Source organism: Arvicola amphibius, chromosome 9, assembly GCF_903992535.2.
Source record: "Arvicola amphibius chromosome 9, mArvAmp1.2, whole genome shotgun sequence".
Lineage (NCBI taxonomy): Eukaryota > Metazoa > Chordata > Mammalia > Rodentia > Cricetidae > Arvicola > Arvicola amphibius.
In genome coordinates this window covers 4,137,395-4,164,556 of record NC_052055.2, presented here as the reverse complement: position 1 = coordinate 4,164,556, position 27,162 = coordinate 4,137,395, and the positions used below count along the sequence as shown (strand labels likewise).

The following is a 27,162-nucleotide window of genomic DNA, read 5'->3' as shown; positions in this document are numbered from 1 at the left end:
TGTTCTGTCTTACTTACCTGGAAGACAGCAGAAGCTTTTGGGGGCGTTTGGGAACCACTCTGCACGGGCAGCATTGCCCAGGCATCACGGTCTGTGCATAGCAGGACCCACTGCCACAGCATCGTGAGCAACTTCTCCTCCCTCTGATGCAATTTTTAATACAACTTAGAATCACAGTCTAATACTCATTATATAGAGAACAAGACAAGACTGACCAGTTCTTCTCAGAAGGAACCTGTAGATGGTAATAAAGTTCTCAATAGGAAAATAAACTTTAAAAATGAGATCCAAACAAGTTTTGGGAGTAGAAATACAATCTCCCAAATAAAAAAAAAGTCACTGGACCAAACCAATAACAATATGGCAGGTAGAAACAGCATTCAAGTATTGTCTCGGGCATGTGGCCATGTGAAAAGATCCAGTGACACGGAGGAAGGGTGGCATAGAAAAGTGCTGGGAAAGCCGGGCGGTGGTGGCGCACGCCTTTAATCCCAGCACTCGGGAGGCAGAGGCAGGCGGATCTCTGTGAGTTTGAGGCCAGCCTGGTCTACAAGAGCTAGTTCCAGGACAGGCTCTAAAAAAGCTGCAGAGAAACCCTGTCTCGAAAAACAAAAAAACAAAAAAAAAAAAAAGTGCTGGGGAAATGGCGTTTTTCTAAGATAGAGACTCACAAATTCAAAGTCAAGTGGATTCGGAGCAAACTGCTCTATAACTTTCCAGACACATTGAAATAATCAAAGAAAAGGAACCGTGATTTGAACAGTGGATTTCTTATCTGAAACTAATAGGCCATGATATAGAACTATCAATCCAGAATTCTATAGCTACTAAAAGTACCTTCGTGGCATTAAGGTGAAAGAGTGGTTTTTGTTTGTTTTGAAGGTAGGGTTTTACTGTAACCCAAATTGATTGGGAGCTTACACAGGTGATCTTCCTGTCTCAGCCTTCCAGTGCTTGGATTACAGGCATGTGTGCTACCATGCCTGATCTATGCAGCAGAAGGTGAACCCAGGGCTTTGTGCTTGCCAGGCACACATTGTCCCAATCGATTTGAGACCCCAGTCCCAACTGATTTTATTTTTTAGGAGATATTAAGACTTAGCATACATAAGGTTTGTGTGTTATAGCTCAGAGTTACTTTTGATATTATTATGCACAGATTTAAATATGAATGCTGTTCTGCTTTTCTTTTACTTTGAATGATTTCAGAGAACCATTTCATGTATTTCATTTTTTAAAAATGACCACAGAGGCCTCATCTGTCCTGCTTTGTCACTAGGAGAACCGGAAGCGCCATGGCTCCAGCCGAAGTGTGGTGGACATGGACTTGGACGACACAGACGATGGGGACGACAGCGCCCCTTTGTTCTCCCAGCCCGGGAAGAGGGGCTTCTACACGCCGCGGCCTGGCAAAAACACAGAAGCAAGGTTGAACTGTTTCAGAAACATTGGCAGGTAAACTAACTCTCCTTACTGTTGGGATCGGGACTGGACCCAGGGCTCTGTCAGATGCTGAGCATGCTCTCTACCACTGAGCTACTCCTCCAGCCCCATGCTTTCTGTGCAGCCCAGGCTGGGGTCAAACTCATGTTCTTCCTGCTAGCCTCCCAGGGCTGTGGAATAGAGGTGTATCACCACCTGTCCTGGCTAAAATTAGCTTTAAAATTGAATATGTACTCTTATTTTATACTAGGTAGAAATGAGGCTTAGGGAGTTTTTAAAAATATTATCTATCTAACTATATATCTATATCTATATGTTTATGTATGTGTGAGACTAATTCTGTGATTAGTTTTGAATTTAAATTATATTTCTGTTCTTATTTTTAGGATTCTTGGACTATGTCTGTTGCAAAATGAACTATGTCCTATCACATTGAATAGGCATGTAATTAAAGTGTTGCTTGGTAGAAAAGTAAGTTTGATGCATATAACTGCTTTTACAATTGTAAACATTTCTTTGCAAAATGATGGTACACTGTATAGTATTCAGTTTGTTTTAAAGCATTATAATCGTAATTTTCAAGTATTTAATGATATAGCTAAAGTCCTTGTGTATATGGGAAGATGGCACAGTAGAGTTGGTAACAGTTATGGTTGGTTCCTGACAGACTTGGATCCTACTGAAGAGAAATCCTCTTGACAACTTTATAAAGACACAAGCACTGTGCTTGACACACAGTGCTCAGGAAACCAAAGCCACTGTAATTGGTCCCAAGTGGGTGGCAGTAGAGTATAGAAATAGTCTTAAACAACAGCCCACTTGAAAATGCATGTAAGTGCCACAGAGGGGCCAATGAGCATGAATAAATGAAGTAGACATGCTAGGCATTCATCTGGCTTATAGAATTAGGTTATTGTCTTTATGTGTTGATAGTCTGATACCCTGACTAGAATAACGTGTGCTGCTAATTACTCAGCTGCATCACAATTCCTAAAGCTATTATAAAGAAATCAAGAATCTCAGAGAGGTTGTACCATGCATCTATTGTAAATTGAATTGTTGTGAAAGCTATAGTCTACTAATTACCCCCTCTAGTGGTTTTTATTAGCACATACTAATTATGCACAATAATGAGTATTATGACATTTTCACTTGTTTGGTCGTATCACCATTCTTCTCACTTTGTCTCCTTCCTGCTCTCTTTAGTCCCCTTCTTCTTTCATGTCTTATCTGTGATCGAGTGGTTGTGTGTGTGTGTGTGAGAGAGAGAGAGACAGAGACAGACAGACAGACAGACAGACCTAGTGGTTGTCATTAAGGTTGTTTACAGGAGCATGGGCACTTGACCAGTGGTTAAATCAATGAAGAAAATGGTCTGTCCTCCCCCATCAACCATTAATTGTATAAATTGCTAGGAAGATGTGAGCACTCTCATGCCTATGATGGTATTGATGGTCACAGCTGTTCAAGAACCTTGCTGAGCTCCACAGTCAGTTTCTACACTGCCGCTTTTCTCTGGCACAAATGTGCATACGCACGCATGCACACGCGACTTGGGTAGAGTGATACAGTTCTCCCATTTATGGCTGGACAATCAACACTCGTTCTTAGTACTTTGACCAGTTGAGTCTGCAGTCAAACTGACCGCTGCAAAAAGAAACTAACAGAAGTGGACAGCAACACTAAATGTATGGGCATAAACAGTTATTTAGAAGAATCCATTCAACAAAACTACAGAACTTTCCACTAGGACCTCCTCATCCATGGGTGTTTGGTCATATTTTAGAACTAAATTAATCATCTTTAGCCAAATCACTGAATATCATTTTCTGTTTGAGCCTAGTATAGTAAGAGGCATTTTTTTAAGCTGGGACCACAATTTAACTCTTGACATGTTCAACTAAAATGCTCTGTGCATGGAACGTGAGTGAAACCAAAGCTCTTACATATAAAAGTGTTTAGTGTGTTAACTCCTTTTTGTTTGTTTGTTTGGTTGGTTTTTTTTTTCAAGACAGGGTTTCTCTGTAGCTTTGGAGCCTGTCCTGGAACTAGCTCTTGTAGGCCAGGCTGGCCTGGAACTCACAGAGGTCCTCCTGCCTCTAGTGTGTTAACCCTTTAGCTCATGAAATCTGATAGACTTCAGTCTAACTCGGTGATGTGATCTTTGTAAGTTACCAAATTTCTTAGAGCAATTCAGAGTGGAGTTAGTAATCTGTATTGTATGGAGACCATCAGGAGCATAATGAGATAGTCAAGAGCCATCTTATTCACATAATCAGTGTTCAAGAAATAATGCTGACTTTCCAAATTATTTTTGAAATTTATTTTTAAAGCATGCTGTTGGCTCCACCTCATAGCAGTTAACTGTTTTATTCCTGTTATGAAAAATTAAATGAATTATGAAAGCTAAATAAAGATTTGTTAATTTTTATTTCCTCTTTAAAGCAGTTTTATGTATTTTGTGGGCAACTCTTCATCATTGTACCTTTAAGTTAAAGAAAATTAGGGCTGGGATATAGCTCAGTGGTAGAGCACTTACTTAGCGTGCACACAGTCCTGGGTTCAATCTCTGTCACTTTCCTTCCCCCAGAGTCATCACAGATTGTAATTTACTATTGGGTCAAGAAAAGAGGCTTCTTTTCAGATTTCTTGTGTGATTATTTCCTTAGGTCAACTGGCATGACTTTGCTTTTTTTGACCCGGTAATGTATGAGAGTTTGCGACAGCTGATCCTGGCGTCCCAGAGTTCAGATGCTGATGCTGTGTTCTCAGCAATGGATTTGGCATTTGCCATTGACCTGTGTAAAGAAGAGGGTGGAGGACAGGTAAAGCAAATCCAGTTTCTGATTTTGCAAGAGAATTGGGGTATTTGTTAGGCTCATTTTATAAAGAACAATTTGAGTAAGGACCAAGAGAGAAAGACTGAGATGGGGTGTATGCATGTGTACCAGAACAAGCACTGTAGGAGAAGAACAGAGAAATGAGTCGGGAATTGGTGAAACAGACTGAGGCAGAGCGATTTTGTACTTATTTAGGCCGAAAAGGTTTGTGCCTCTTAGATATTTGTCAGGTAAAGACTCATCTTTAAAATCTAAAATTTTAGAAAATAAAGTTCTCACGAGATGTTACTGTTTGTCAAAATTGCTTTTAAATGTCACTGCTGAATTTTTCACAGGTTGAACTCATTCCAAATGGTGTAAATATACCAGTCACTCCTCAGAATGTCTACGAATACGTGAGGAAGTATGCAGAGCACAGAATGTTGGTAGTTGCAGAGCAGCCATTGCATGTAAGTATTTTCTAGAAAAGGATTATGTCATGTGAAGCTATTTTTATTTTGCCATTGTTCTGAACTAGCCCAGTAATCTATCTACAAAAGGCCCAAGTTCTCCAGTGGAAAATGGACTCTCAACTAAAGGTGTGAAGTCTCCAGCTACAGGCCAAGCACTTGTTTTCTTTTGGAGATAGCTGTTGGGAAATGTAATGGTCAGAGGTAGCTGGTGAGCAGCTAAGGGCCTGTAAGGCTGAAATGTCATTCTTTAAGCATCCTGTAGTCATCTAACTTAGAAATATTCACCCCAGCAACATCCGCAGAGGAGGCTTGTTAAGCAGAGCCTGAATGGTTCCAAGTACAAGCTTCGCCGTCATTTGTTTAGGGAAACCTAAGACCTCGTGACAACCCAGAGTTTTTATTGGTGGCTAGTCCCAAAGGGTTCCTTGGCTGCACACCCAGCCGTGACGTGACTACTGAAATTTTAGAGGGAAGCATATTTCTCCTGTCATGTTGTTACAGTGAATAGTTTAGGCTAGCACCCTAAGCACAGCGATGGAGGAGTGTTCCAAAAGTGAGATTCTCAAGACAACAGCCAGCTCTACATTCAGGCCTGTCTTACTAATGCTGCCCCTTTCCAGGATAAAGTTTCTATAAATTCAAGAGTGGTGACGATTTCTTGTGCTGGGAATTACAATGAGTTCAAGTTAGTGCTCCCCTCGTTACCTTCTGGCTGCACATTAGCAGTTTAATCCTTTAGTGCACTGGTTTCCTTCTGCAAAATGAGCCTAAGATTGAACAGTTAATGCATGGAAGACACTTTCTCAGTCAGTGTCTAGATTTTGGGTTTGAGTCTGGGAGGTTGGCTGTTACTGTGCTTTTTCTAGGATGCACTTTTGTCAAATTGAAGTAATGCTGCTTTTAAGATGTGCTGCCTATACATTATTTGATTTAAAAAGCAATTTCAGTTTTCTACTGGGATCTAAAACACTAGGTAACTTCTGAACTGTAGCCTGTTCTCTGTGCTCAATTCTTGTTGTGATGAGGCGAGCAGGTCTGCTTTTCATCCCGCCCGGTTCCCACATGGCTAGCTTTACATCCGAAATAACAGCACACAAATTGTATTCATTTAAGCACTGCCCTGGCCCATTAGCTCTAGCCTCTTACCTCTTACTGGCTTACTCTCACATTTTGATTAACCCATTTTTATTAATGTGTGTAGCACCACGAGGTGGTTGCTTACCGAGAAGATTCTAACCTACGTCCATCTTGGGCCAGAGCTTCATGGCAACTGCCTGACTCTGCTTTCTTTCTCCCAGCATTCTGTTCTGTCTTCCCCGCCTACCTATGTTCTGACCTATCAGGCCATGCAGTTTTTTTTTTTTTTTTTTTTTATTAATTAACCAGTGAAACAACAGATAGATAGAAGACCCTCCTACATCAAATTCTTCCCCTTCTTTCTTGAATCTGTTAAGAGGAAACTCGAAATCAAGCCCCTTTTTTTCCTCTTTTCTTAGGGATCTAGCATTTTTTAGAGAGTGCTGCTATAATTTGATGTTGAGCTTTAATAATACAAACAGACACTATGGAAAACAAAGTACTGATTATAATAAAAGAAAAAATTTCCACTTCTCTAGGCCATGAGGAAGGGTCTATTGGATGTGCTTCCAAAAAATTCCTTAGAAGACTTAACAGCAGAAGACTTTCGGCTTTTGGTGAACGGCTGTGGCGAAGTCAATGTGCAGATGTTGATCAGTTTCACCTCTTTCAATGACGAGTCAGGTAGGAAACTGCAAGTCTTCGTGAAGAGCTGGGCTGGAGTGTTTGCGGAGTTCTGAGGTTCTGGGTTACAGAGTCTATTCCCAAGCCCTGTAGAATGTCAGGTTTGATTTTTCATTATTATTACAATTAAAGGTATGATTAGATGAAGATTACTATTTTGATAGCTTAGAATTAGGTTATTCTTCTGTTCTTTATGGGAAGCCAAGGCAGGAGAATGAAGTTTGAGGCCAGCCTCAGATACATAGGGAGAACCTGCCTAAAAAACAAAATACGTGCATTTGCACACGTGATTGAGAAGATTGTCACTACTATAGTTATTACATACAGTTTTCCTTTTGTTTTCTATTTTGTCCTTCATCAAATTGCATATCTTATTTTTCTATTTTTGGTTTTATTAAGACAGGGTCTGTGTAGCACTCCTGTTGTTGGAGGCTGCCTGTTCGTTCCTGGCCGCCCAGAACCTAAATAATCACACAGAAACTATAGTATTTGCAATACTGCTCTGGCTGAAACAGCTTTATTCATTAACCAATAAAAGCAACACATACACAGAAGGACTTCTACCATCACACTCTTGCAGCTCACTTCGTAGGGCAGACTGATCTTGCGCTTAGAGATCCTACTTGCCTCCGCCTCCAAGTGCTGGGCTTAAAGGTGTGCTGCAGCCCAAATTACAGAAACATTTAAAATTCCCTTCGTGTTTGGTAATTTATAGGTTGTTGTGTAATGGGTTTAGTGCCACATTTTAGTGTAAATACTTAGAACTTGGTTCATTTAAAAAACTACAGAAGGGAAAGGAAAACTGTCAGCCCAGCGGCATTGCACCCTGTGATAGCTCTAGAGAGTGATGCCGGTGTCTTCCCTCTCCTGTGGACGGAGTGGGTGGGAGTCTGCCTCTTACAGAGACCTCACGGGGCTTGTAAACCCAGTAGTTTTAGAAGCACTGGTTTGCTCTCACATGAGAAGACTCAAGTTTACAGATGAGTTTTATGTCATGGACTATTGGTTTGACTGACGACAGTTTACTTTTCTTTACTCAAGTCAGGATTACTTAATTACAAAGGTTTTTAAATGTGCAAATAGCTTTAATTTCCTTATAGGTATTAGATATCTTAAATTTTAAAGTTTGTCTCTTTGTTTATGTATGAAGTTTACCAGTGTTCAAAAGAAACAACAGCTAATACAGCACATTGACTTTATATTCTTAGGAGAGAATGCTGAGAAGCTCCTGCAGTTCAAGCGCTGGTTCTGGTCCATAGTGGAGAAAATGAGCATGACAGAGCGGCAGGATCTTGTGAGTTAAATCTGGGAAGTTAGATCGACTTTTAGTGCTTTGTTGTGCAGAGTAAATCTATAGATTAAATTTTACCACAGAAAATTGATACATGAATATAGAGGACAGATCATTGTAGAGTATTTAATATTCACAAAAATAAATATTTCTGCGAGGAAGCCTGTGTTTGGCATATTCAGTAGCAGAAATAGAGTAACGGTTACCACTTACTGGGCACATTTGTTTATCCTATGTGTCATACAAAATAATTTGTTAATGGAGTTCCATATGACTTTATTGTGTGAATTTTGATGTATTGCGCACATTAGCCACTATTTTGCTAGTAGATACAATAACATTTAGGTAGCTCATGGGAGTGTTAGTTTTTCTCTAGAAATATGTTTCTTCCAAGAAGTACTTAGAGAAGTTAGCTGTAGTAAAGGCCCTTAGAGATCCCTGATACAATAGCTTCATGTCACATGAGAAAACTTGGACCTTGAGACAATTACTTTGAAGTTAAAACAAATAAACAAACATAACACCCTGTTCTCCTTTAATCTGAACATTTTTTAACATGTAGTTTATTGAGGTAGAATTGATTCTGCTTTTTAGTACAATAAAATAATTTTTATTTTTTCAGATTATATCATTTCTCCCTTTCCTCCCTCCAAACCCGGGTTCCTTGCTCTTTTTCAAGATCATGATTCCCGCCCCCCCCCCCCCCCAGTGTGTTTGTGTTCTTTCTTGTTGCTAAATACATGAGTAAAACCTGCTCAGACTGTATAATGTCATGCAGATGTGTGTTTTCAGCGCTGACCATTTGGTACTGGATAACCAGTTAGTGTGCTTTTTCTAGGGAAGACTGTTTCTTCTGCTCTCAGTGTTACTTAGTTGTCTAGTGATTTGTTTATGGTTGAAACTTCCTGGAGTTCTCTCCCCCCCTCATTCCCACCCGGTTCATTAGCATGTCTACTGTTCTTGGTCAGCTCAGAGTTGGGCAGTTATGTTTGTGAGACTTTATTTTAAACTTCAGAGTTGGGGTTGTTTATATTGCCAGAATTAAGGTTGACTATAAAAGCCAAAATTGTAACTATATGTTCTTACTTAGGTTTACTTTTGGACATCAAGCCCATCGTTGCCAGCCAGTGAAGAAGGTTTTCAGCCTATGCCCTCAATCACAATAAGGCCACCAGATGACCAGCATCTTCCTACTGCAAACACCTGTATTTCTCGGCTGTATGTCCCACTCTATTCCTCTAAACAGATTCTCAAACAAAAGTTACTGCTCGCCATTAAGACCAAGAATTTTGGTTTTGTGTAGAGTATAAAAAGTGTGTATTGCTGTGTAATATTACTAGCTAATTTTGTAGATTTTTTTTCCCATTTGTCTATAAAAGTTTATGGAAGTTAATGCTGTCATAACCCCTGGTGGTACCGTAAAGAGATTAAATGCAGACATTCCTTGCTGAGTTTGTAGCTTAAAGGCCTGAGAAGCACTGGCACCTTTTGTCTATGATGGTTTGTTAGTTGCCACCTTCCAGGTCCGACCCCAGCCAAAGCTGACAGCAGAACAACATAATCTACACTGTGACTTTCTTTTTGTGAGGGGATGTAAGATGTTCTCAACATGCAATGCTGCCTTGGTGGGAAGCGCTTCCACAAAGGCTCTTGTATAGAGGGAATAGGGGATTTCAAAATAAAAAATTAAGTATGTTCTGTGTTTTTCTTTTAACTTTTTTATGGTGTTTAATTTGTGGTTGGCTGCAATTGTGTATCATGTATATGGAACTTGTAAAAAGTTCTTGACATCCAGATTGTAGAGACAAAAATCACTTTTACCTATAAAACCCACTTTTACTGCTGGTTATTTCCGCTGCATTGAGCTCCAGAATATTAAGCGATACCACTAATATTTGCATGTAATTTGTTGAGTTGAGAGAGGGCACTTTTCTGTACATATGGTGCGGCCAGTGCGCAATCCTTATTAGAGTCACCTTCTCTTCTTTGTACCTGTTTCAAGGCAGTTAGACAGGCTTCTGCCCTTCAGTCCTAGCCAGGCGTCTGTGCTAAGGGAATTCAGTTATGTGTACCCAGCTGGGCACTTCCTGGTAACTGTAAAATGCTTTATAAGATCATGATTACTGAAAATACATTTTGGAAAATTTTAAATGTTCGTGAGCAGCTTAAATACTTTTGTATCTAGCCTTTTTAAAATATCTTGTTACATTTTACTTTTTTAAATAAATTACAGAAGAAATGTCAAGTAATATTGAAGAAACAGTTTTTATTTATATACTTGTACATTTTTAAAGCTAAGGGCAATGCACTGACATGGTTATATTCATACATTTTTTTAAGTTTATATACATATGTATGGACTATAAGAAAGTTAAGAAAACCAGTCCACATTTTACAGTTAGCAGAGAATCATGAATGGCACCCAGCCAGGCTTTTCTTTTTATAAGCAGAAGTGGTGACACAGAAGGCTTGAGTTTAACTGAAAACCAAGTGACAGGTTCTTTGTTGTTGCTGTTGTTGTTGTTTTGTTTTTTAAACGACTCTGTGGTCTTTGGACTGTGTGGACTTCACAGTTTTAGTGAGTGAGATAACGGGACAGGAAGTCCCCTAGGACATAGGAACAGTGAGAGAAGTTCTGTCACCTCACCCGTCTTCTCAGTTCCTGCTAGGACTTCTGGCCTTGGATAATTGTCATGTTTAAAGAAAGGGACTGTGCATTCTCAACCCTTCTAACACTAAAATATTTGAAATTGAATCATAGTAGTGAAGGTTACTTAAAACTTATATGACACCATGCTGTATTATGTGTGTAAATTAGCCAAAGTGAGACATTGGTTGTTATGTCTAAATATTATTCTGAATTAAGAGCTAACAAGCATTTGAAAGGTATAAAACATCAACATAAGTCATGTGTGCACACAACCGGCTTGATCAGTAGTAAATGAACAAATTAGACTAGGACACTTGGAACCCTAAGTGCAAACTTATTTTTAATAGTTACTGAAAGAATAAAAATATTTAAAATGCGTTATTGAAAATAATGCAGAATGTCTGAGGACTTCCTAAATCAAGATTTTGGTTAAAATGCTTTTAGTAATAATAAAAGCAGAGTGAGGCTTTTTTTTTTTAAAGTTAAGCATAAAATGGCTCTAAATATAAAATAAAGTCATATAAAACAAGGTTCTCTTTTGGTCTTGTTTAGCAATTAAGTTAAACAGAACTGGAGACAGTTCAGGAAGACCAGGAATAAACTTGACTGGTGTTTGGAGCTTTGCTACTTCCCACTTACCCCCTAAAGTGTAGATATCAAGATGGCTCTGTATTGGCTTGAGAGAGGACAGCATCTCCACTGTAAAGATAGGGTTAATTTGATGAATGCCATAACAGCTGCCAGGCTCAAGCTAAAAAATGACATCTTCCTTGAGGAAATAGTTCTGCTTTTGTATTGCAAAGATTTACTTGTGGTTTGTTAATGCAGATGCCTGGGCACTGTCTGTCTCCGGTCCCTTTTCTGATACACTAAACAGTGGAAGCCGGTCCGTCATCTTCATAATAGAGAATTCCAGAGTGATTGCGCAGAGAGCTTCCTGTTTTACTTGTGGACATAAACCCACTACAAAGTTCTTAAGTTCTATGCAAAAAGTACAACTGTTGCTTAATCCTGGCTCTTGCTTGATCGCGGTTGGATGGATATGCCTTTAGTGGACTGTCTGGGTAGTGGCTGAATGTACTTACACAGTGTGTGTTTACGCCAACTGAAATAGGTATGAACATAGAACAATACCGTTCCATTACTGCAGGACTTAGTCTCTTGCTTACAGTTCAGACACATTAGACTGCTGATTGCATTACCTTCCTCTTCAGTACTTTTAATAAGTACTGTGTGCTAAACACTTTTTTGATGTTTGTCTTGTTACTGTCCTCGGAGTTGATTAAGTGAAGACTGTCCATCTGTTAAGTTTCATCACAGGCACTGTGAGTTTGCATTCCGAACATTGGCCTGCAGTAGTATTTTGTGGAAGGGGACGATCACGCAACTGAGTTCTAGCATATGAAGTGTGCCAGCAAAGTTCTAGGAGCATTAACATTCAGTCTGGAGCCTTAGACCATGTGGCCATTCTTATGTTTTCACAATGCTGTTCTGAAAAAACTGACTCATAAACTTGCTAAAGATTTAAAAACAAGAGACTTATTTGGTTACTTTCCCCAGTGGTATCTAGAACTTTAAAGATGTGGGGATGCTCTAGAGCTAACAATGTTATGTAGCTTTTAAATCTAAATGTCTTAAAACGAAAAGATATAATGAAAAATTGATTTTATTGTCTAAGTTCTATCTTTAAAATTCATTGGGACCACAAACTCAAAAAGATGGCTCAGTGGGTAAAGACACTTGCTGCCTACCTAGCCTGGTGGCTTGAATTTGAGCTCCCGAACCCACCCACAAGGTAGAAGGAGAGAGTCAACTGCGAGTTGTCCTCTGACCTCTATCTGTGCATGTATGGTGACGTTCACAAATAATAATAATAAAACACAGCATGGATAAAGATTTCATGAACCTCTTTCACAAGTGTAACATCCAATCAATGTCTTAGTTGTATTTTGATGCAAGTAGAATTTCTCCGGGGGGGGGGGGGGTGGGGGAAGTGTTCTTGTATTTGAAATGTCTGGTGTAAAAAAGTGAAACTTAACTATTAATGTTAAACTGTGGCAAGCTTGTGGCATGGGAATGATTAGGTGAAGTTTATGAATCACACATTAGCCTGTAGGATCTTTTTAAACTAAGTGCCCTGTAGCACAGTTAATAAAAACCCAGAGGCAGAAACGGGTTCTAACTGAAGGTCAGACTAGCAAAACAACCAGCCACTCTGGCTCTTACCTCTACCTTTGTCCGAAATGGCGATCCTGCCTTCAGGAATCTCAGGATGAGACTGCTGTGTGTGGAAGCTGTTTTTTCCTGTTTTATAATGAACCCGGGTTCTGTGGCAAACCAGTAGGGCTGTTTTACTTTTTGATCTTCAGGCAACCTTTATTAATTAAAATATAAATGAAATGAAAGATCACTACAGCGCCTCATGCTTCCAGGTAGCCAGCAACTTAAAGCTTTTTTTGTCTCGTGGAATCAGCTTCTAGCCTACAGAAGTGGAAGGCGTATGTAAATATCACTGTTACCATATTCATAATACATTTAGGGGATAAATACATTTGTGTTACTGTTCATTAGAAAAATTCTGCCCACAGAAAAAATAATAATCCTCAACTACCAAGAAATGGATTGGGTAATAGTTGCCTCAATGTGGACAACAAGAAAACAAAGCATAGGTCACCAGATTTCTGCATCATGGTAAGTATAGAAGCAGCAAAACTTAGAACGGAGACAGCAACAAACATTGAGAAACGCAGCACAAGGAACTGTTTAATGTAGAAACTGGTCGAAAGTATATGGCCATTAGTGTGTTTGATATGCTTCAGAGCCATTTGATATTTGTTTGAGCATAACCATTTCACAAAAACTTTATATACTTTGAAAAAAGGCAGTGACGAACATTTAATTTTAAAAGATACACGATGCAGGAGTGGGGAGTGGAGTTCACATAAGTACATCTTAGCATGTGTGAAACCTTGAATTGAAGGCCCAGCACGCCCAGAGTCCACAGATGTGGAGGTCAGAGGCCAGCTCTGTTGAGTTGGTTCTCCTGACTTTAGGTGGGTTCCAGGGTTCAAACTCATGTACTTAGTATCTTCCACAGCTACTTAATAATGAAGGCATCTTGAAAAGATATTCTTTAAAAAGGAAAATTATATTTATTCTTAATCTATGCATATGGGTCCATGGAGCCCAGAAGAGGGCGTTGGGTACCTTGGAACTAGAGAAGGTTGTCGGCCTCCATGCGGGTGCTAGGAATTGAACTTAGAGCCGTTGTTGCTCTCACCTGTGGAGCCCCTGGCTTTCCCATTGCCTGTACCAATTTCGCATTATCCTGCACACAGCCTATTCCAAGTGGCTCTAGTCTACACCTCCAGATGTGCGGACCTCCTCTCCATTCGAGGTCTTTCTGAATAGTAAACATGGCCTGTTAAACAGAACTATACTTCAGAAGTTTCAAAATGAAGTTTGGTGCTTGCCAATTTTCTGCAAGGATTTTATTTGGATTGAGAAGAGAGCCTCGGCTCATTCCCGCAGGGCCACCCAGGGAACTGTTTGCAGAAACTCGTTTCCCCATAGTGGATGTTTGTGCCCAGGTGCCCTGTTCTGTTTACAGCGGACTGACTATCGAGGCGGTGGCAGATCCCTGCATTGTCCTCAAGACGCTGATTTTGTAGATGTGAGCCATGGGGTGGTGAAGGCATCTGGGAATAAAGGAAATCCGTGAAGGGGTCAGTCACATGTACTTGTGTGCTCTTGTAGACCTGGTACACGTTCCGGGAAGCAGGAAGTAAATAAAGGGGCTCTTCTTGCAGGAATGTTGGAAGAGTTTAATAGAGGAGTCCAGACTTAAGGATGTTCACACAGTGGGCGGCTCTGCAGCCACCTGGCAGTCTCTAAGGACCCTGGAGCGCCACCTGCCATGTGTCACCTCCCGTGTGAGCGTCCCCGGCGAGGGACTGTGGACAGGTAGTCCGGGTGAGCAGGTCAGGCGGACTGCTGCTGACACTCGACAGGCGGGGCGGGAGCTTCCGGCTTGGGTCCGCAGGAGTGGGCGGGGCCGTGCGACGTCAGGGACGCGGCGGAGCGCGGGGCTCGCCTGGGAGCAGGCGCCGAGTGTGTCTCGCTCGGTGACGGAAAGCGGGAGGGCTAAGGACGGAGTGGGGCGGGGCCGTCTGAGGGAGGAGTCTCTTGAAGGGGGCGGGGCCGCCTGGGGCGGAGCCTCTCGGAGGGAGCGGGGCGGGGCCTCCTGGGGGAGGGGCCTCTCGGAGGAGAAGCGGCCGTGGGTAGAGCCGCCCGGAGTCCCCTCAATGGGCCGGCTAGAACCTGGTAGCGGCGCGGCTGGGCGGGCCTGGAGCAGGAGGAGGGTCGTGCCGGGCGGAGCGACCGACCGCCGCTAGTGTCTGCTCTCCGCTCCGGCTCGGAGCTAACTCGCCGCGCTCAGGCCCTGGGCTTCCGTAGCTCTGGCGGAGTCGGCGCGATGGGCGAGCCGGAAAGGCCGGCGGCGGCCAGGCCGGAGGAGGATGAGGTAAAGGTCGCAGTCACTCCATCCTCCGCCGCAGGGAGGGTCGGGCCCGGACTTCGGGTCCTGGCTCGGCTGCGGAGTCCTGATCGTCGCCGTCGGAGACCCGGTGCCACCGGAAGGAAGCGCCCTCGCTGCAGGCTGGTGGGGGAGGGGCGCGGGCAGGGCTTGCTCGGGGCTGGCCCGGGACGGCGACTCTCCCGGTCTCTCCTGCTCAGGATCCCTGGCCGGGGCTGCAGCGGCTCTCTCCTCCGCCGCCGAGGAGCGCGTGTGCAGGTGCATGAGGGGGCAGATGACAGGCGGGGCCGCAAGGCCAGCTGGGCTCAGACCGAGCTGCAACGGAGATCTCGGGGTGTCTGTCTGTTCCTTCACAGAGAATGAAGTGCTGTTATGCAAAGTGCCACGGAGCTTAATAAATCTAAAATTAACTTACCTATCCCCTTTGCTTCTGTGCTACCAGAGAGAAGTAGGTGATAACGCACATAAATACCATGTTAGAGGAGTACATAGTCATTTAAGTTATTATTGTATAGTTTCCAATACCCCATTTTTGGGTGGCAAATATTCTATGATATTTGGAATATATGAGTAATACATTTTTGTATCTCAATGTGGTATCTTGAATTTAATATTAAGGCAATTTGGAAAGGACATAAAAGTTTCAGCCCACAGACATTCATGCTTAATTAAACTGGCATTTCTAGACAAAGATGTAGATTCTGGGTTGATTTTTATTTTGTAAACATTTGGTAATAAGCTGTGACTATCCCTTAGTTTGTTCTCCTTGAAACAAAGGTCCTCATACCAGGTTCTCCACTCAGGTGAAAACTCAGACTTCTCTGGTTTGCCAGTGACACCAGGAGGTTCTGCCTAGTGGAAGGTCACTTTTTTTTTCTTTTAACTTTTGATTAATAAAGACAGCAGAATTTTAGGCTAGGATGAATTTTAGTGAGTACTTTTAATGAGTTCAAAGGTTTTTGAGATGCAGGGATATCTGAAACTTCTGTCTCTGGATATGACAGAGCAGTGGGGCCTACTGGTGTCAGAACCATCTACAGCAACTAATAAAGACCAAATCCCTGAGCCCACGACCTGTACGTGTGACGAGCTCTGCAGGTGATCTTAGCGCACTGGATTCAAGGGTCATCGTGTGTGTGAATCCAGTGTCCATGGCAACTCATCAGTTCTTCAGAACGTCCAAGATTGGAAAGTGCGGGCCAGAAAACCCCGAATGACAAGGCCTAAGAGTCATTACTAGAACCAGGTTCAACTCCCCAGGTTGACCTCAGCCAGGATTCCATTGGTGGTGATAAAGTACGTGGCTGCAACAGCACGCAGATAAGTGGCAGGGACACAAGAGGCAACCACACACAAGCGGAGAAGTGCGGGGCGAGAGTCGGAGGCATGCAGATGCCAATCTAGATTAGGTTGCTGTAGGCGACTACCAGGGAATCATGACCTAGATTTTTGTCTTGGCAACTCTTCATACCAGTGACCAGAAGCTAAGACAGAAGAAACTAAAAACACAAGTTTTGAAAAACGTGGTAGACTCTTGCCACCACGTTTATCTACTGCCCGGCTGAACCTTAGGTTCTCATGGCTTTGGCTTTGTCTCTCTGCCTTGTGGCTTCCCTGCCCTCCAGTCCTGTTACTACTGCCAGCTCTGTCTCTCATTAGATTAATGATTTGTTGTTACTTCCCTAATGCTCATTCTACAAAAGGTCTCTCAAGCTCTCAATTCCCATTAAAAAAAATAATAAGACTCGCTAGCAAGGGCCTATCAAAGTCAAGTATTTTTTAGTACAATTTTCACATCTTAATTTCTGTTCTCAATTTGTACATTGTTAGCAAAATTTAGTTTCTTTCCTTTTACTTTTTTTTCTTTTTTTCTTTCTTTTCTTTCTTCTTTTTTTTTTGAGACAGGGTTTCTTTGTGTAGTCCTGGTTGTCCTGGAATTCACACTGTAGACCAGGGTGGCCTGAACTCACAGAGATCCTCCTGCCTCTGCCTCCTAAGTGCTGATGTTAAAGGTGTGTGCCACCACCACCCAGTTTCTTTTTCTGATTCATCCTGAGCCCGGGGTATCTGTCTTCCAGGTGCCACTTCTATTCTTGTAAATTCCTAGTCAGAAACTCTTGGTGATTATCCATAAGAATCATGTCATAATGTATAATGAGGGTCAGAGGTAGGAAATGAGAGCAAGGAGAATTCAGATATGAGCTACCACATATCTGCACACTACCACATCTTTGTAAACCTTTAATTTCCTCCTAGACTGGTTGACATTCAGCCTCTCATTCTTTCTAGAATTCCTCTCTTTGCTGAGGCTGGAGTCAGATCAGACCGCTGCCACTTTTGCTTGTCTTCCCTGCCTTTCAGTCTGTCTCCCCCTGGCTTCCCTACTCTCCACGTTAGCATTCTCTTCCTCACCCCCTTGTCTTTTCTGATTTTTTTTTTTTTTAGCCTGGACCCCACTTACCCCAGACTGCCTTTCAGACTTACTATGTAGCTGAAGCTGACCTGGAACTTCTTCACTGATCTCAGGGCCTAGTTAATGCAGCACTGGGGATAGAGCATGGGGGCTTCGTACGTGGTAGGCAAGCCCTCTCCCAAACGAGCTAAGTCTCAAGCTCCACGTGTTGGCATTCTTCCGCGCCCGCGGGCTGTGTCCTCGGCGGTCCTGTTCCCTCCAGTTCTCCCTGGGTCACCCGTTTCGCTGGTAATTATTAACAGGGTTTGCCATCTCTCTTGTGTCATAGTGTTCTATTTTCAGCTGCCTACTAGAAATCTCGAACCTGAATTTGTTGTCATTCTTATTGACAAAATTAACTTTTTAGATTGTTTTGAATGTGCTATGCCAGATGTACATGTTTGTATCCTTCTACAGTGTCAGAGTTATTGGATGATGATAAGTTTGCAGGGGACAGCAGTTTCGGTGACAGCAATATGGCAGGTAACCTTTGGCGATCTGACTGAGGAAAGGTTCTTTTGTCTCAGTCTTTTATTAGTATTAATTCTTGTATCCCACATTACACAAAAATGTTTCTCTATGCAGTTTACGAATGAGTGTGTTAAAGAGGCTACAGGTGAGTAGTGTACTGGTAAAGAACGAACTCAGAGCCAGCCATGCTGTAGAGACCAGGCTGCAGGAGAGTCAGGACTGCAGCTGGCCATGTAGTTGGCTACAGAGGCAAGGAGAACTGGGTTAGAACAAGAATTAGCAGCTACTGGTCCAGGTGGGTTAGCAGTGAATGGGGGAGCAGGTGGATGGGGGAGCAGGTGGATGAGGTAGCAGGTGCATGGGTGAGCAAGTGGATGGATTAGCAGGTATGTGCGCTAGCAGGTGAATAGGTGAGGAGGTAGATGGGAGAGCAAGTGAATGGATAATCAGGTGCATGGGTGAGCAGGTGGATGGGGACTAAGCTGATCTGAAGCCCCAAAGACAATCAAGAGTTCTCTGCTTCACACACACACACACACACACAAACACCAGGCAATAGGTAGGTATGGAGCCATTCTCACCACAGTGCTAGGTACCCACCACCTTATGAAGTTCATGTGAGAGATTTATATTCCTCCAATCTGTTATGTCTGATATGTTCTTGAGCCGGGGTTTCTGAATAAGATTTTAGTGCTCCTGTGTGCCTCACAGTCTCAATTCACCTGGCACGTGTACTACTTTCTACTACCAGGAACAAGTCATTCGTCGGTCTGTACTCCAAAGGTAGTGCTGGACAGACAGTGCTGCTGCTTGTCCACCTAGGAGCACAGACATCCTCCACCCATAAAACTGGGCATAGCCTTAAGCCACTTTTTTGTATACTTTATAGAGTAACTTAGAGTAGATAGCCTTCTCTCAACAACAGATACTTTGTATTAATAACTTCGTTACTGGAGCTTGGCTAGTAGTAACAGTTTATTTAAGTTGTGTTAAACTGATTGAGAGTGGACCAGTTCTGGTCTGGTTATTCAGCTGTTCGCATATTGAGCATTTTCTATGCCCTGTTATTTCTGGTAAAAATCTTGCAGTTGCAGGGGTGTAACATTTTTAGCAAGAACTATTTGTTTTATTTTTTAAAGTTCATTTCTCTCTCTCTCTCTCTCTCTCTCTCTCTCTCTCTCTCTCTCTCTCTCTCTGTGTGTGTGTGTGTGTGTAGGAGGCTATATCTATGTGTTTGGGTAGGAACACATATCCCACTGTGAATATATGGAAGTCAGAAAACAAGGACAAGAAATGGGAAATACACTAATTTAAAATTTGTCTCTTTTCAATTTCTTTTCAAACCGTGCCTCATTTCTACAAGGGATCATAAAACACAGATCCGATATTGTTACTTGTCTGATTAAAAATCTTTGATGAAAAAGAATAAACAAACAAACAAGCCTTCGGTGCTTCCAAAAGTTTACATTTAGAGGCTAGATGGCCTTCTCCAAAGTTTTTAAAAAATTAATTTCTTAATTTCTATTTAGTATGAAAAATAGGCATATCCAACCTAACTTCAGATAAAATTTAGCCAAGGAATAATATTTTAGAATTCAAAAGTTAATTTGTCTTTTTTCTATAAAATAATGACATTGATTTTTTTTAAAGTAGCAAAGCATTTTTTCAGAGAAGTTGTTGGACAATAGCTATGGTGAGATTAGTATTTACATTCAAGATCCTTTCTGTGGCATTAATACTGGACCCCAGTTTCCAAATAAAATCACAAGTGTGATGCCATTTGATAAATTCACATTATTTTTTATTTTTTATTCTAATTCTAAGTATTTATAAAATTATAGAATAAGTCAAAGAAATGGTGAGAGTTGACAGACTTATTTTGAATTTAGATATAAATGGAAGGTGAAGATTTATATCTAACTAGCCAACAGTTTCTTTGTATATTATCAGTTCTCCCTGGTATATTTTGTTTGTTTGTTTTGTTTTCAAGACAAAGTTTCTCTGTGTAGCGCTGGTTTGTCTAAAACTCACTCTGTAGACCAGGCTGGGCTCGAACTCAGGGATCCACCATCCTCTGCCTCTTGAATGCTGGGTCGATGCACAGCATTAGATATTCTCTTAATCATCTTGCTGTTAATCAATCCTGTTGGTTTGTCCATCATTGAAATACATGGTAGCCAGAGGCTTCAGACTGTGTGGCCAGTAACAGGCTGCTTCCCTGCACTGCCCACTTCTCCCCACACTGAGTCGATCTTCCCGGGGTGAGACCTCTCTGCAGCCCTGTAACATAATGAAATGTTGTGTAAACTAATTCCAAGTGTAGAAAGAAACCTACCGCCAGGAAGACTTCGGTGGGAAACGCAGTAAAGGGAGCTGCTGGAAACAACCGTGCTAAGTTCATCATTGTGGTACACGGCTATAGTCCCAGCACACAGGACGCCCAGGTGGAGAGTCAAAATGTCGAGCCTAGCCTGGGCTACATAGTAAGACACACCTCAAAAAGGAAAAGCAAATAACAATAAGAATATCCTAAAGAACTGAGGACATCCTGGAGAACTGTATTAAAATATGTATTAAAATATTTCGAACTGTATTAAAATATGCATTATGAAATTTGTCAACTCAGGTCCAGTTCAAAGGTTGTGTTAGTTAACCTTCCTCTCGTCACATGATAGAATATATAATAATGCCTTCCTGATGTGGCTTCTTTTAATCCTTCATGAATTAGTGTCATGTTACATTTTTATCGGGGGGAACAGGAAGAGAGTATATACAAATGTCACTTACATTCCAGTTTAAAGGTACTAGTCTTCAAAAGCTTCCCAAGTCCTGAGACCAGCCAGGTAGGTATTCACTAGGATATAAAGACTCCAAGATCATGATGCTTGGTACCAAAGGGTTACGGCTTGTATTTTCCTTCCCAACTTTCAGAATGCCCCACCTAGCAAATGGGATGATGGTAGAGATTTCTAGTCCTGACTAGACACCTCAACAGTATAGTACAAAGCACAGGAGAGATGCAGAATAATATTTCCATGCAATCGATATATTTCTAAAAGAATTAAAAGAGTGATATAGGCCACATGGATTCAGAATCCTTGTTGACTGAGTTAGGGAGATAGTTCATTTGGTAGTGTCTGCTTTGTATGATGATCTCAGTTGAGATTCCCAACACCCAACTAAAATCTAGCATTGATATGTATCTCTAACCCCAGCACTGGGGGGTAGGTGCAGAGATAGGTTGATGGCTAGACCAGCCAGTCTAGCCAATCAGGGATTCAGGGTTCAGTGGAGTAACCTGATGGTGACTTCTGGTCTCCTAACACACACACACACACACACACACACACACACACACACACCTACATCCACACACCTACACACACACTGCTCATGTGTATACTGCATACCCACATACACACACCTATGCATACACACCACACACATAGATGCACATACACACACACAACACCCTACACACCTCTTTACTCGAGACCTATGCCTTCTCGACTCGTCCTCAGTTCTTTAAGTAACTTTAATGAATTATTTGTTTGCTTGCATGCTTGCTTGCTTATTTATTTATTTATTTATTTATTTACCAAGATAGGGTTTCTCTGTGTAGCTCTGGCTGTCCTGGAACTCACTCTGTAGACCGGGCTGGCCTTGAACTCACAGATATATCTGTCTGCCTCTGCCTCCAGAGTACTATGAAGTTACCCACTGGTTGGATACCCAAAAGGATTCTGTACATCAGACTGCTTCCCCAGTCTGTTCTATCTTCCCAACTTTTCCCAGACGTATATTTAAGTTTTAAGAGAAATTTCCACATTAAAAAAAAGTGTTTTTACTTTGATTTTTTTTTTTAAAGCAGTTGTCTTCAGATACAAACGAAAACACAGAGAGGTCAAATGAAGAGCCTCTTCTGAGAAAGAGTTCCCGCCGGTTTGTTATCTTTCCCATCCAGTACCCTGATATTTGGAAGATGTATAAACAAGCACAGGCGTCTTTCTGGACCGCAGAAGAGGTATGTGGCTGCGTCAGTGTTCCTCCCTGTATGTTCAGTGCTTCCCTTACAGGGTATCGAAATATTTTTACTCATAAGAAACATTAAATAAGATATGGCTCAGAATTAATATAGATTCTTAGTTCTCATTAATAATAAATATAACTAATTTTTAATCAACTTAAATTGAACATAATTAGCTTAGTGTCTGTAAATAAGTTTTTTTTTTTTTTTTGGTTTTTCGAGACAGGGTTTCTCTGCAGCTTTAGAGCCTGTCCTGGAACTAGCTCTTGTAGACCAGGCTGGCCTCGAACTCACAGAGATCCGCCTGCCTCTGCCTCCCGAGTGCTGGGATTAAAGGTGTGCGCCACCACCGCCCGGCTTGTAAATAAGTTTCTTGGTACAAGGAAATGCCATCTTATTCTGCCAGGTTAGTCCAAGGCTGACCATGTTAGTCCATGGTCAAGATCCTTTTGCCTTTACCTTTAGTATATTATAGAAGTATATATAGTATATTATATATATAATATATAGTATATAAAACAGAAGGCCATTTTCTATTTTTTAAGATTTATTTATTTTTATTCTGTGTGTATAAGTTTGCCTCTGTGTGTGTGTGTATGTGTGTGTGTGCACCACATGTGTTACTAGTGCTCTCAGAGACCAGCAGAGATTGTTGGGTCCCCAGGAATTGGAGTCACAAGTGGATGTGAACTGTCATGTGGGTGTTGGGAACTGAACCGGAGTCCTCTGCAAGAGCAGCAAACACTCTTAACCAGTGAGCCATCCCTGAAGCCAGTCTACCCATATTTTTTTTCTTTTTAAATAGATTCTTAGTTTGCTATGACTAAATAAGACAAGTCTGGTTTTTGTTTGCTCATTTGTTTGTTTTTATAGTTACTCATTTATTTATGTGTGCATGTGTTTGTAGAATTGACGTGATCTCACCTTTGGCAGCAAGCACCTTTACCCGCTGAGCCATTTCGCCAGTCCTAACACCAGTTTAGACTTATGGTCAGCAGAATAAACAAAATTGCAGCCGCTGTTTAAAAGATGAAGTATGAGAGTCAGACAGTGGTGGCTCACACCTTTCACCCCGGCCCTGTGGAGGCAGACAACAGGTGAATCCCCAGTGTGAGGCCAGCCTAGCCTACAGATTTCCAGCAGCCAGAGCTACACAGAGAAACCCTGGCTCAGAAAAACAAGAAACAGCAACAACAAAAATGGAAGGGTGAAAACCTTAAGGACCCTCACTGGCTTGTTTTTTCTTAGTGGTTCTTTATTTATAAGGTAGGCTGAAGCAGTTGTTAACAGTGTAGAAGGGAGACACTTTACATACTGTTATTATACAAGTGTAGAACAGAAACTGCACAGGGAGAGGTCAATACAAACCACCAACTAAACCACAATAATTTACCTTTAGGAAGGGCATTTCAGCTGTGACACTGCCTTTACAATATGCAAAAACACAAACAGAACTACCCAGGGTGTTTGTCATATTCCTTCTACATAGCTTTGGGGGCGGGTGTCTGATGGAACCCAGCTGCGGCCGTGTGAGCAGTCTGGCTGCCCTGCAGCGCCTGCAGCTTTGAGCCTAAGTTCACAGTCTAGCAAAGCACAGCTGCTGCAGCAGCGCAACCACTGGCTGCTTACTATAAATGTAACTTTTTCCACTTTCAGAGTGAACTCACCACATAGGTTAGACAGTACTTGCTGGTTTAAAAAATACTTATGCAAATGATTGCTGAATGGTTTAGTTAAACACACATATAGTTATTGTCTTTATTATTTAATTATTTCTCATTGCTTATGACAGGCACATAGTACCCTCACTCTGTATGTACCCATCAGCATCTCTGTCTCTGGATAGCTGTGTCTATGTGAATAGATCTGTATGCCTGTCAGTCAAGAGACCAAACCTGGGCAGACAAGATGGCTCATTGGACAGAAGCACTTCATGAACAAGCCTGGTAGCCTCAGTTTGATTCCTGGAACCCACAGTGGAAGGAGGGAACTCACTCCTGAATTTTCCTCTGATCTCTACACATGTGTCATAGCACACACCTCTCATACCATACACACACAGAGATAGATAGATGATAGATAGATAGATAGATAGATAGATAGATAGATAGATAGATAGATAGATAGATAGATAGATAGATAGATAGAGAGATGAAAAGTGGTTTAGAAAACAGACCAAGCTGATCTATGGAACTAACACCCTGTGAAGAATGCAGGGTCTGAGGCCAGGCTGCTTCAGTGCAAATCCTGCTCTGCCATGTACTGTCTGTGGAAGTGGCTTCATCTTCCTCCACATCTCACTGGTAAATTAGGCTGCTGACACATTGGGTTGTTATGAGGATCAATGAAGTAGTTATAATCATATTTGACATTTGATAAGCACTAAATAAATGTTAACTGTGACTTCATAAAAGAATGGGGAAAATTTTAGCCTAGAACTCAAAGCTACCAATGTCTGAAATTTCTTTTACACTATTTTCAGATATTTATATATCTTTGTTATACTGTCAATATTGTTATATATTGTAGCTGACATATGAAGCAAAACACCCATCTGAAACAAATACCCAGTGTTTTTATAGTAGTCCAGGATGGTCTGTACACCTGACTTACCTACTGCCTGTGGCTTTTAAAAAGGTTTTGTTAGCTATGGTTCAGTAGAGCACGCAGTTGGTCTTTTTGTTTGTCATGTTTAAAAAAGGAACTTGTGATATTTGGTTTCTCAAAATTCATTGGAAATTAATTGCTTCTTTTAAAATCTATAATAAATGTCTTATGACCAAGATATACTAATTTAAAAAATTAAAACATAAGTTGATATGGATTTTGCAGGAAGATTCAAATACATGTTTTGAAAGGAAGTCAAAGATATTTTTAGTCCCACATATTAAATAAATTATGTAAAAAATAGTTAACTAACTTTATATTCTAGTTTTTTTTTGTTTTTTTTTTTTTTTTTTTTTTTTTTTTTTTTTGTTTTTTCGAGTCAGGGTTTCCCTGTAGTTTCTAGAGCCTGCTCCTGGAACTAGCTCTTGTAGACCAGGCTGGCCTCGAACTCAGAGATCCGCCTGCCTCTGCCTCCCGAGTGCTGGGATTAAAGGCGTGCGCCACCACCGCCCGGCTATATTCTAGTTTTTAAATCAGTAGTTGAATTCTAAAATAATAGGCCCTGACTCAGAAGACAAAGTTTAGGCTTGGAAGTTTTCTAAAAGCCAGTCAGGTAATCCTGATATTAAGATTTCTGTTACCATGACAAAAATACCTGAGAAAATTAAGTTATATAGTAACTGCCACAGGGTAGCAACCAAGCCTTTGCTTTAACACATGGGCCTCCAGGGAGCTGTGAGGGTCGAAAGCTGGAGCAGCAAGTCTGGAATCACTATTCAGGTGGTGAAATTGAGGATGAGCGCATATGAGATAAAATAGACGAGGAATTTTACTTCTAGAAGGAAATATAACCATTATTATTTAACAATATAAGTAAAATTTATAGGGCATTTTAAAGCTCAGTGTTTAAAGAGGCAAATTTAATATTTCAGACTAGACATATTGTAGTATTAAATTTAATATCAGGAATATAGTATATGAGAACAGGAAAGATTTAACCTGATTTAAATCTGATTTAACCCAAGTTGAGCTGATAGTAGAAGGGAACTTGGCATTTGCCAGTATATTTTATAAAGTGGAGACAAGAATTTCCCCTCTTCATCTTACTGTATTTCTAGAGCTTAGCCTAGTGTCTGGCTTGTATTGAGTGTCCAGAAAATACTTAGAATATAGCAGGAAAGAGTTTCAGGAAGGATGCAATGACTGAAGGTTAGAATATTGGTCTTTTTGTTTTTTGAAAGGTCATGAAGAAATTTTGTTAGAATAATTAAAGAATCAAAGCCAGCAGAGTTTTTTTCTTTCTTTTTTTTTTTTTTACAAAGGACAGTTATATATTTCAAGTGTTTGTCACATTACTGTTTTTATAAAACAATATAAGAGCTATGCACTGTTGTTTTCTCCGAATTCGTAAATTGAGCCATTATTCCCCAGTGTGATGGTGTTTGGAGGTTGGGCAATGGAAGGTAATTTGGTAATGAGGATAGTAAGGGTAAAGGTCTCAAGAGTGGGATTGATGTCTTTATAAAAAAAATATCAGAAGGGAGTTTTCTCTTTGTCCTGTGACCATATGGCAAGAAGGTACCCTCTAAATAACTAAATAACTTCTTGAAAATGTTTACTTTGGGTGCTGGAGAGATGACTCAGGAGTTAAGAGCACTGGCTGCTCTTCTAGAGGACTCAGGTTTGATTCCCAGGACTCACATGGTGACTCAAAATTATCAGTAACTCCAGTTCCATGGGATCTAACACTCTTCTGGCCTCTGTGGGCAGCCAGCATGTACAGAATACAAAAAAACACGCATGCGGACAAACCATCTGTACACATAAAACAACAACAACAACAACAAACCATGGGTTTCCATGACCAAAAACAACTTAGGGAGGAGAGGGTTTATTTAATCTCACGGCATGTAGTTGATCATGCAGGGAAGTCAGAGTAGGTACTCAAGGCAAGAACCTGGCTGCTTACTGGCTTGCTCTCTGTGCCTTACTAAACCTGCTTTCTTTTTTTCTTTTTTCTGAGACAAGGTTTCTCTGTAGCTCTCAAGCCTGTCCCGGAACTAGCTCTTATAGAACAGGCTGACCTCGAACTCACAGAGATCCGCCTGCCTCTGCCTCCTGAGTGTTGGGATTAAAGGCATGCGCCACCACTGCCTGGCTAAATCTGCTTTCTCATAGCACCTAGGACCACTGGCCTAGGGGTGGAACTGTTCCTGGTGGGCTGGACCCTCCAACATCAATTATGAATTAAGAAAATACCCTACAGGCTTGCCCACAGGCCAGTATGATGTTGGGAAGGGGCACATAACACTAGCCAGCACAATTGACCTCTTGTCAAGTTGACACAAACATTTTACTAATAAACCATAACCATTTCTTGTTCTTCTGCAAACCTTCATATTAATAATAGTATTATGATATGAAGCAGTCCAACTTTTAAAAATCCCGTAGTCTTTACAAATTCAAACACTTAAAAGGTTCAGTCACTTTAAAATATCTGAAGTCTCTCTGAAGCTCCAAAGTCTCTCCAAAAGTTTGAAATCTGTTTACAATGAAGTCTCTTAACAGTGGCCTCTCATTAAAAATTAAAAAAAAAAAAAGTTTCTTTCTTACTGCAAGAGGAGAGTGCAGACT

General features: G+C 41.2%; 2 protein-coding genes across 7 annotated transcripts in view; both read left to right on the top strand.

The window, feature by feature from the left end:
• The window catches only part of Ubr5 (ubiquitin protein ligase E3 component n-recognin 5), a 107,717-nt gene extending 98,235 nt beyond the window's left edge, over positions 1–9,482 (top strand). For all 3 annotated transcript variants that reach the window (XM_038344251.2, XM_038344252.2, XM_038344250.2), the window contains exons 53-59: positions 1,280–1,455; positions 1,830–1,914; positions 4,113–4,268; positions 4,619–4,732; positions 6,352–6,496; positions 7,705–7,790; positions 8,878–9,482. In XM_038344251.2, coding sequence (XP_038200179.1) covers positions 1,280–1,455; positions 1,830–1,914; positions 4,113–4,268; positions 4,619–4,732; positions 6,352–6,496; positions 7,705–7,790; positions 8,878–9,090 — 975 coding nt within the window. In that variant the 3' untranslated portion in view covers positions 9,091–9,482. The remainder of the gene's footprint in view (positions 1–1,279; positions 1,456–1,829; positions 1,915–4,112; positions 4,269–4,618; positions 4,733–6,351; positions 6,497–7,704; positions 7,791–8,877) is intronic.
• A 5,212-nt stretch (positions 9,483–14,694) lies between these two features.
• Positions 14,695–27,162, top strand: part of Rrm2b (ribonucleotide reductase regulatory TP53 inducible subunit M2B) — a 35,472-nt gene continuing 23,004 nt past the window's right edge. The window contains exons 1-2 of one of the 4 annotated variants that reach the window (XM_038342604.1): positions 14,695–14,959; positions 21,766–21,918. In XM_038342604.1, coding sequence (XP_038198532.1) covers positions 14,912–14,959; positions 21,766–21,918 — 201 coding nt within the window. In that variant the 5' untranslated portion in view covers positions 14,695–14,911. Of the gene's footprint in view, positions 14,960–14,987; positions 15,230–21,762; positions 21,919–27,162 lie in introns of those variants that run through there. The other 3 variants (XM_038342603.1, XM_038342606.2, XM_038342605.1) reach the window with 3 other exon arrangements.